Raw genomic sequence first — 10,836 nt, 5'->3', positions numbered from 1 at the left:
GTAATATTTAAATTGTTCTATTCAAACTCCTTTAAACGGGAAACAATGTCTGCCTTCTGTAGATGCGGTGTGGCATAAGGTATACGACTTATGTCCCAGGGATGTTCTTGGCTACCATAAAAGCTCTCAATGACAACCAACTATTTTGTCATGGGGACCTTGAATCTCGGTTGTGTGTTCACCCGGTTGGGACTGTTACTTTGCTTCGAAATCGTGTCTGGAGCGCTGGCGCTCTGTTTTTCCTTCTTTGACAATGATGCTAGGCAGTGCACCAATGGGACCGATGAGAAGATTAAAACTGCTGGCTTGCTCATGGGAACGCGCGCATAAACTCATTCCTTGGAATAAACATGCACGTTAGTCACAATATATTCTGCACAGTGCTAGAAGGAGCTCTTGGCTGTCGCCGACCGATGCGGCTGAGGTGCGTCAAGCGGTCGCCCAACGGGAAAAGAATGAGCAGGCAGGCCGTTCAAAAGCTTTAAGCCCGGGACAAAGCCCGTTTTCGTACTCCGTTAACTAAGACATGTTATCGTACATCATGAGAAAGAGAAATTGAGAAACAAATTAGGTGAGGTCTGTTAAAGTCGGCGCGAGCTGTGCCCGTCGCCTTGTGGCGTTGCCCGTGCAGGCCCTCGTGCAGGCCTCTTCGGAAGGGAACCGGTTGGAACCAACGAGGCATCGGTGCGTGAGAAGTAGAGCTGCTGATGCCCGGATGCACCTCACGCGACCATCGGTGGCGGACAAATCGGCGAAGTAAGGGAACCGTAGCAGATCAGAGTCGCACGTGGCGCCTTCTGGAGGTCGCCTGCATGGAACGGGACGCTTTCTGCTCCCCTGCTTTTTGACGTGGACGTGCGGACGTTTGTAGCACTGACGCTGGCACTCCTGCAGGCTGCTGAACACACCGACGTCCGACCGGCTTGGACAAAGACCCAGAGGGAAGTGCCAGGTCCGGCATTGCTTTCCGCTGAAGAACCACCAGCTGGTGTTCACGTCATGTCTGCGACGGTGCGACAGAAACGTAATAAGCACTCAAATTTTGTGCCAGATGCAAATGTGGAGGGCAGGCGTCGTAAAAAATTATGCGTTCTGAATGTGCTTGTTGTGGTTAACCAGGAGAGTTTTATATACGTCCACTTACAAACGATTTCATATAACAAGTGATAACCTTCTAAGCAAGCTCTTAAAAAATGGCAGACGATTCAGCTGCGCCAACACCGATATATAGTGCGAAAGCTGCATACATTTCTGCTATAACTGTTGGCCAATACATGTGTCACTCTGTGGCTATGTAGCACCGGCACACTAGGATCACAGGATCAAAGCTACGGCACAAATATTTTTGGTTGACCGTCCTAGTTTTGTTCTTAAAGTGATTGTTTGAATTTTATCAAGCTTACACAGCGTTGTCTATCACACGCCTTCGGATATGTGCTTGTCACTTTGCTAGTCTAATAGCAGAAACTGTTAGGTATGCGCCATCTTGGGCGTTTCGCTGTGACGATTTGTGACGTAAACTGCTTCCGGCAGCTTCATCTACAATGAGTACCTTTTCTTGATGGATGCTGGTTCGAGAGGTTAAACAACGCGTGATGTTAGGCCTAGCCGACCCGCGGACGCATAGAGTCGCGGACGAGATGAAAGTAACGCGGGCCTGTTTCGCGGACTTTATGCCCGTTCAATCGGTTCTCTCCGGCATAGCTTTCTTCTCCGTCTCGTCTTTCTTTTCTATTCTCTCTAATTTCTCTGCACGATTGGTTTCCCTTCTCCTCGCTGGCCCTCTCTTTGTTGCGCAGCGGCCGAAGGGGCAGTGCGCAGGTGTTCATTTGTCCCACATAGCAGTGACTCGCCAAGGAGGCTGATAGACAGGCTTGCAAATGTTTTTGTCGTGATCGTGTGTGCAGTGTTTGAAAGTTTGCTGGCTTGCGGAAATACCGACAGTGGACGGCGGTACAAGGCTATTGTCAGGTTCGGGACAATAATAAAAATATAAGAAACTGTGGAAACGAGACTTTCTGTTTATGTAACCCGAAACCCAAACAAATACACACAGCAAACAGAGATAAACTAAAGAACAGCGGGAACTAATAAATACTGAATAAAGGTGAAAAAGTGGTATGGAACACGGTAAAGAGTTCAAGCAAACGGGGAATAGTCAAAGTCCGGAAGTCAAGGGCGAGGACTAAGTACGGGAATGAAATGTCCCAAAATATGTGTTCTCTGCGGGGACGGGCTTCTCCTACCTCACGTCCCAGTAGTGGTGTTGCGGTTTTGAAACGTCCAGGTGATGTCGTGGCGGCGGTAGTCAAGTGCGCTCCCAGCTCCCGTGGCGTAGTGGCCGACGCAGCTGCCTTGGGGCGTCGCGTTCTTTCACTGAGGCCGGCGTGACGACTTGCGCGCGGGGGTGTCTTGGGAATGCGGTTGTGGAGGATGTTTCGGGGCACAGCACGGGTCCGGTCGCCCGACCGCCAAGCCCCCAGTCACTCTCCACACTTCGGAGTTCTCTGGCTCCCCTCTGCCGCCGGCCGCCCTCGTTGGCCGCTTCCGATTGGCCCGCGCCCGGCGCAAGCTCGTGCTCTAATTTCGAGCGCTCATCGCCGTAGCCCAGGCAATGACCTTGGCGCCGCGTGCCTTACGTAGTCTTCTTTGTCATCTTCTTGCTGAGTTACAAGTGTTTTCTTCTTGGAGTAATGTTTCCTTTGCTCATGTGATTTCTTCGCATGACACGTCCCCCCACTCAAGCAATTTTCACTGAAAATGTTCACACTCCACGCACAGTTCAATATCACTTCACAAAAGTGTTCGCACTCCTACAACGCACAGTTCAACAAAACTTCACGAAACTGTCGGCGGAACACTCATAATATAGCACGCCAACTCACTTCCTAGTCTTTAACAGCATCATCATACTAACCAACGGCACTCAAGCACAACTTAACCCACATGCTGACCAACTGTAGTCAAACTTCCTGAAACTGAACGTATACCAAATGAGCGCCAAGCCAAGAAAACAACATAGCAGTGCTGTTAGGCGTGTTACAGTGGACTTGGTGGCTTTCGGCGTTTCGAGTAAAATACTCTGCTCGGATACACAGGGAACAACTGGCTTGATTGACAGCCGCCTGGATCGTCATCGTAACCGGTATTAACCTGCTCTCTGGCTACGTCTATTCTCCGAAGTCTCGACGTGGTACAGTTACCGGGCGATCCTGTTTCTGGGCTCAGTGGGTTTGAACTCCGGGCCAGATCCTCAAAGTCTTGTGCCCCTCGAACATTGCCAATGACCACATCGTACAGCGGAGATTTTAGACAGCTTACCAATGCAATTCCAGTGAAAAACGGTGACTCGATAAACACTTTCGCTTCTGGGGCAGTGACACATGTTCCATTGGCTAACTGTAACATGCAAGAGGTGCCGGTAAGTGCCGCTCTTGGAACGAGAGACTCGCGAACGATTACTGTGTTAGTTCCCGTGTCTCTTAAAATGATGGCCGGCTTGTCTTCGACTCTGCCTTTCGAAACAGGCATATTATCCATTCCTGCACGGACGTCTAAGACGGCATTAGCCACCCTCCATTTTCCTTTCCTTACACCACCTGGGCCGGGACTATCCTGCTGTTCAACGTTACGTTCACTTGTCTCCGGGTTTCCTCGTTGTTCCCCGTTATTATCATCAAAAATTAACAAGTGGTTCTGCTTTTGGGCATCCATAAAACGGTCAGCAGCTGTCGCGGTCTCAGAGAGTGTTTTGCACTCCCTCTCGCGTACGAACATCGCGAGTTTTCTGTGGCAGTTAGAGAGAAGTTGCTCGGTGATTACCAAATCAGCGAGTTTGTCGAAGGTTTTGTCAATGCTAGAGAGTTCTACCCACCGCTCAAAATAACCTTTCAGTCGAGCGGCGTATTGTTTAGCGGTTTCGTCCTTCTCCGGCTTCGAGTGACGGAAGCGCTCCCTATAGCCTTCTGCGGTGAATCGAAAGCGCTGCAGTAAAGCAAGCTTGACCTGGTCGTAGTCTAGCGACTCTTCTGGGGAAAGGCGTCCGTAGACTTTCAGTGCCTCTCCGGTAAGACACGTGCTGATGGCGATGGCCCACTTCGGCTTAGGCCAGCTTTGACTTTGGGCTACGCATTCAAACCGTTTAAGGTATGCGTCGAGGTCATCTCGAGCATCCTCAAAAGGCGGCAGGAATTTGCGTGCGCTGAAGCTTTGCGGAGTGGCAGCCTGAGCCTGACCAGTGGTTTCTCCCTCGCCATCTATTTGGGCCCCCTCTCCTCGAGCTGGATTGAGTTCCGCCAAGCGAATTCGCAGCTGCAAATTGCGTTCTTCGACTTCTGCACGAGCCCGCTCTTGTTCGACTTTCACCCGCTCGTGCTCGCGTTCTAACGCTCTTTCGTCGCGCAAGTGCTTCTGCTCCGCCTGGACCCACTTCCTCAATTCCTCGCCACTCAAGCCCAAGCGTTCGCCCATGGCAATGAGCTCCCGTGTGTCCATCGTGGGTTTTATGGGTATTATAAAACGAACTGGTCTCGTCCTGTCGCCGACGCCAATTATTGTCAGGTTCGGGACAATAATAAAAATATAAGAAACTGTGGAAACGAGACTTTCTGTTTATGTAACCCGAAACCCAAACAAATACACACAGCAAACAGAGATAAACTAAAGAACAGCGGGAACTAATAAATACTGAATAAAGGTGAAAAAGTGGTATGGAACACGGTAAAGAGTTCAAGCAAACGGGGAATAGTCAAAGTCCGGAAGTCAAGGGCGAGGACTAAGTACGGGAATGAAATGTCCCAAAACATGTGTTCTCTGCGGGGACGGGCTTCTCCTACCTCACGTCCCAGTAGTGGTGTTGCGGTTTTGAAACGTCCAGGTGATGTCGTGGCGGCGGTAGTCAAGTGCGCTCCCAGCTCCCGTGGCGTAGTGGCCGACGCAGCTGCCTTGGGGCGTCGCGTTCTTTCACTGAGGCCGGCGTGACGACTTGCGCGCGGGGGTGTCTTGGGAATGCGGTTGTGGAGGATGTTTCGGGGCACAGCACGGGTCCGGTCGCCCGACCGCCAAGCCCCCAGTCACTCTCCACACTTCGGAGTTCTCTGGCTCCCCTCTGCCGCCGGCCGCCCTCGTTGGCCGCTTCCGATTGGCCCGCGCCCGGCGCAAGCTCGTGCTCTAATCTCGAGCGCTCATCGCCGTAGCCCAGGCAATGACCTTGGCGCCGCGTGCCTTACGTAGTCTTCTTTGTCATCTTCTTGCTGAGTTACAAGTGTTTTCTTCTTGGAGTAATGTTTCCTTTGGTCATGTGATTTCTTCGCATGACACTATACAGCGTGGTTGGCACCTGTACTGCATTGTTCTCGCATTTAATTTTTTTAGTTACAGTAGAACCCCACTGATACGTCAGCCGGACTTACGACGAACCGCTTCTTACGACGGATCACCGCGGTCCCGGCGAACTCCGCATAGAAACAATGCATTAAAAACCCCGATGATACGACGTTCGGGTGCTCTCGGTCCGCCTCGTACGACGGACCCTGGCGCTGATAAACCTGCGCTATTCCCATTTTTTACACCGCTTCGCCGCCTCGTGCTGACCTTTATTCTTAAACCCCCTTTGACGCTGCTTGATGTGCAAAGGTCCACAGGCGGGCCCGACCGCTTACTGAACAGACGCAAATAAGCAGGCAGGTGCTCGTGAGCGGGAGTAAACCTGGGACGGCCTCACGCGGCAGCAGTGCGCCAACGCGCCAACCGCGATTAGTCGAAGTTCAGGTGGCAGGTGGACCGTGAATATGAAGCGCCCGTTGAGCCGCCGACGAACGCGAAAACACATATGACGCAACCCCACGACGATAACCGGTCAGCCGCTTTCCCCACCCGCTAGATCCACGTTTCTTTTTTTCACGACACTTTTTCTCCCTATATCTCAACTCTCTGGTTATTAGTCTCTCTCAAAGCTGCGTTGTCACTCCGCTCTTTTCTTTGCTAGAGTGTCTCAATTCACGCGCGTTCGTCGCAAGGGTGGAGCAAAATACAGGAGGCATACAGGAAATATAGTAGTTTAACTTATTTTGTAGCTTACCTGTCACGTGGCACCATCTACGTGGCGGGCATTTGCCTGCACCCCGGTCGTACGACAACGCGGTCATACGACGCTGTCTCGCGTACCCTTGAAAGTCGTATTATCGGGGTTCCACTGTATTTGGCTTTCCGAACCCTTTAAAGCATTATTTTGTAGTTTCCATTCACGTTTCTCGCAAATGGGTCACTCAAAACGGTATTTCTAGGCGTAGATGATGATGTTCGGATTTTACGACACCCGCATTTTACGACAAGGGTCACGGTCCCGAGAAAGTAGTATAATTGGGGTTGTACTAGATGCTCCAAACAAATGTTTTTATGGCTTGCAGATAGATAACTGAGCAAAGGGCGATGTAGAGGAAGAAAGCAAAGACAAAATTGTGAGAGCGGTATTCGTGCATATTCATTGCGCCGTCTTTGAGGACAGGCTGCCTTCCTCTGCGGTCGAGACGGGGAGATGGTTGATATGACGGGGGTTAATCGCAACAAACATATAGCTAACATTTTATGCTGCCATGTTACTATATACCCAAGATCTATACGTTAACGTTTATATAGTCAACCTATAGCCGATATGTATATTGCCAATATACATCCAGCATATATATGTTACTATCTATATACCCAACATAGCCAACGTTTGAGGTTGGGGGCTAGAACGTCCAACTGCGAGGAAGGTAGTATGAAAGACTTGCTATCACGTTTGCAGAGATTGCGATCAACACCGTTAAAGTAACAACAAACCCCTTTCGTGAAACCATTCTCTCTGTGGTTTCGTGCGAATTTAGGAAACCTTCCACGACGACGCCACAATCCGAAGTAGCTGTCCAAGCTGACATCATCCAGGAAAAAGTGCAATAAGCACTAGGATCGTCTAGGACACTGAAGCAATCTGTGAGCCCCAAGACATGACCTACGTCGCTGCTGTTTGTCGGCTCAAATATCCTGTAATTGGTCCCTAGGGTGCCCCGTCGCCTGGCTATCCACTGTCGCCTTTCCCAGAATGTGGGGTGCAAGCCTCCACTTTCGGAAGACCGTCGTGTGGTGAACCTCCGTCCATAGTCCGCTGTGCTACCCCTGCAGAAAATGTTTCCACATCTTTCCCCCACAGATTCAGGCGGCGGAGGTTCTTGGTAGATGCGTCACTCCTTGCCTGGTCAGCGCGTGTCCACTCCTCCCCCTCGCGGCAATTGCACGGACCGGCCAGGCGCTACAGCAATGATTTCGCACCCGGAATTCCAGCAGAACCGACGCAGAGATCCTCAATGTCAATTGGATTGACCATTAGACGTTTGCCATTTTCTTGTAATTAATTGCTGAGCAGAAGTTCCGCCTGTCAGGGCCGCGACCGAACTAGCATCTTTATCCTCAACAGCGCCGTGTGTGGGCATTTTCGCTTACAGTAAAGATTATCGCGTGGTTGTATTTATTCGCACGCATTCAATACGGCGCGCCTCATAGCCCGAGTGTAGCTGCAGGCGCAAAGCCCCCAAAAAGCGACAGGCTGTCCAGAATTGTCCTACCTGCCGCACCAGGAGAAGAGGGTCTTTTCGAAGCACTGCTCCTTGGGCACCTCACTGTGCACGCAGCTTTGCTCGCACTCCCGCAGCGACGAGAACCGATTGGGCGAGTGGTTGCACACCTGCACGTTGTCCGTGATGGTTCGCACACAGGAGCGCGTTGTGTGCCGGTAGTAGGCCTCGTGTCGGAATGTGGAGCAGTAGGTGTAGAAGGCGATGCCACACTTATGCTTCATCTGCAAAGGACGTGAGGACAAAGAAAAAAGAAAAACTTTCGGTCACCTTCGCAAACGGGATGTGAAGGCTGAAGAGACAGCGCAGGTGGTGGTTTTTAGCAACTTTAACTTGGCTTTTCTTAGTTTGACCACCTTATCGGTAGATCAGATTACGCTGAGCGCATGCCGTCCCTCGACTAGGAGAACACCTGCATGTCAGTTCTTACGTCATCATTAGGCGCAGCCAATCTCAGACGCGCGTCTCCCCACCCGAGCATCTGCGCCTCTATGCGCACTCCTAACACCTTCTCCCCGGCTTTTCGCCTTCGCGCCCCTTTCTCTCAGACTTTTGTAGCGTGAGCTACACTGGCCGAAATTGAGCAGTTTCACGTGGCTCCTGGAGAGCCGTGCTGCGCATGCGCGAGGAGCAGTGACGTCACACGGCGCACAGAACGTTGCTCGCTGCCCGGCGTCTCTCACACACCCCACGCGCCCAGCGTTTTCGCCAACCTCCGTTCTCCGACCTCCGATCATGCGAGGGGTGGCCGGGTGTGGAACCGATGGCTCGTGCGTCGCAGCAACACCGGCGCGTGCGCCTGTGGAACCAGCTTAGCTCTGGGGCGATTGTTGACGCTGCGCCGGAGCCGCTTGATAACTATACATGTGTCGCATAATGAGTACACCGTGTGTGTGCCGTTGAAGCAGCAGTAAGAACGGTAATCAAGCTAATCTTGAACCAGGAAAGCTAAGAATAACCAGCCGAACCTTAGCTCACGCTACGTACATCCTGGCATAGCCGAGCTAAGCCACTGCGAATTTTTGGCCTAACATTTTCCCCCTCCCCACTTTGCTGCGCAGTGGTTTGAACGACGCCAGGCACTGATGAAACTGATGCCTAAATAGCTCCGCTTTCAAAATCGTTCGCTTGTCTACTGTTTTGGTTACATACGTCCGCGAAAGACGGCATTTTTTTGGAGCGCCTGCCTCCTAACTGCCTCTCCTCTCTCGTCCCCGCGCACCTCCCACGCCCTTCTTGCCCTGTCTCTCTCCCCCCACAATAAACGAAATGAGGGTTCGCCCAATTCAATTTTCCCGCTTTCGCGCTGCTGGTGCCGCATCTGTTGGGTCTTATTGTTGCTGGGAATCCTCGATTAAGCAGTCCTGGGTACTCCTCGGGCCGTCCTAGGTCTGCCCTCGGACTGGATGCTCCGTAAGAATACATGAGAAAACCGAACTGCGGGAAGTGTACACACGGTCTGCGACTGATCATCGCGGCGGCCCACTGTTGCTGCCGTCTTGACCACGGTGCTCGAGCGCGCGTTTCTGTATTATGGGTTAGAATGTTGCTTTTTAATGCGGATTTATTGTTTCCTCTCGCAAAAATAGAGACCTCATTTGTATATACCTGGAAGACAGTGTTTGTATCAGCTATGTATTTGTCAGGCCGTTTTCTTTTTGCTGAACAATCTTAGTATGCTACCAGCTTCCGTAGTTTTGAAAGGTTTTGCCTGTTATATTGCGGAAGTGTTTGGAACTTGTGCAAGTGTATGAGTTAGCGCAATGCGCAGGCAAGTGCGCTGTCCCCCCATTCTTAATTGCCAATTCATGTTCACGTGCTCGATCATTGGGGGGACAGCGCACTTGCCTGCGCATTGCGCTAATTGTAAGGATTGTGTCGCACGGCTAAGTGAGTTAAGATTTTGGGCAGAAGCCACGATGCAAACGCGCGTGAAATATTGGAGGCGTTTTACATCAAGAAATTTGGTACTGATTGTGTCAGTGACACTTCCGTTGCCCTTTTTTCCTCTGAGTTGGAATTTTTATCTTGTATGACTTAGTGTTTACGGCTGCGGTTATCTATGTATTTGTTGCGATGATTGGTTGGGAGTTGTCCTTCAAATGGTTCACGCTGCGCATGATTGAGTCTGTCATTGTATAAATGCGAAGATGTAGCTTGTGAATAAATCAGTTGAAGTAGCGCCAGTCCTGTCCATTTTCTCTTATGTGTGTCCTGCTCTTTAAAGCGCTAATCCCAGTTGTTATGATCATGAACCAACTAGCCCAGCAACAAGTTTTACGAAGGGCAGTCGTCAATGCGGGTGAGGATATGCAGTGCCCACTTCATTGGCGGTATACCATCATCAGATCCGAGATCACGGTGATATGCGCCTACGATTTTCCCGCAGGCCTACCTGAAAGCCCTAGGATAGCTGGAGATAGAGGCTCACGTTATGAAAGCTCAGTCTGTTTCCTCTGTTAATTATTATCTGCTAATTTATTGCTTGTCTGGGAATTCCCAACTGACCAAACTAGCGTGGATTTGGTTAGTGACAGCCAACGCCAATGTTGCCTCCTTTTGAGTCTCTACTGCGGGAACTTTTTTGTTCGAGTCGTAGCGGTTTTCTATCACGCGCTGCAGGCCGCCGTATTTATTGATTGCCTCCACAAACTGTCGTTTACTAGCGAAAGACAAGTCACCGGTGCTAATGATTCGGTAAAAGAAAAATGGGAGCTAGAGCAGAGTACTCGTCGGCTGTTTGGCGTTTGGTGATCTCGATTTGTTTCGTTCTTGCGCAGCGCGGTGCATGAAACGCAAGCACAGCCCTAATTGCACACAAGAAACAAATCACACTCGTATTTTTGTTTTTACATTTTCATATATTGATGCGGTGTTTAAATAGCCTGGGAGAAAAAGGCCCAGGGGAGAAGGAGGGGAGGTACGGCACTCATAAAATTTTGCGTTTTGTTCTGACACCTATACACCACTCCTGGCTTCGCCCCCAGTTAGAAAAATTTCCCCGCATTTCCCCGAGGGGAAGAATGTGAAAGTGCGAATGCATGAGTTGAATTTGCGCGGTTCGGTAATGTTCGCGAAAGAGAGATCACACACACACACACAACTACAAAGAAAGAAAGATGCATTTATTCACAGACACCTATTTGTGTTGTCGTTGTACTTGATTGCTAGAGCGGATCTCAGCTTTGAAATTTCGTGTCAGTACTCCTTTAAGCGGGTGCATTAG

The 10,836-nt window shown here is 50.6% G+C and overlaps 1 protein-coding gene across 1 annotated transcript; it reads right to left on the bottom strand.

Annotated features, from left to right (window-relative positions):
- Positions 1 to 7,597: 7,597 nt before the first annotated feature.
- Positions 7,598 to 7,926, bottom strand: LOC144153234 (uncharacterized). The gene has a single exon (XM_077684884.1). It carries the CDS (start codon positions 7,832 to 7,834, stop codon positions 7,598 to 7,600), a length of 237 nt encoding a protein of 78 aa, XP_077541010.1. The 5' UTR covers positions 7,835 to 7,926.
- Positions 7,927 to 10,836: the final 2,910 nt, after the last annotated feature.

Source organism: Haemaphysalis longicornis, unplaced genomic scaffold, assembly GCF_048455015.1.
Source record: "Haemaphysalis longicornis isolate Haplotype H1 unplaced genomic scaffold, Haemaphysalis longicornis Haplotype H1 scaffold_9, whole genome shotgun sequence".
Classification (NCBI taxonomy): domain Eukaryota; kingdom Metazoa; phylum Arthropoda; class Arachnida; order Ixodida; family Ixodidae; genus Haemaphysalis; species Haemaphysalis longicornis.
This window is presented reverse-complemented; position numbering and strand designations above follow the sequence as displayed.

Coding starts and splice junctions, on each gene's coding strand:
- LOC144153234 (XM_077684884.1), bottom strand. CDS start 7,834: ATGAAGCATAAGTGTGGCATCGCCTTCTACACCTACTGCTCCACATTC.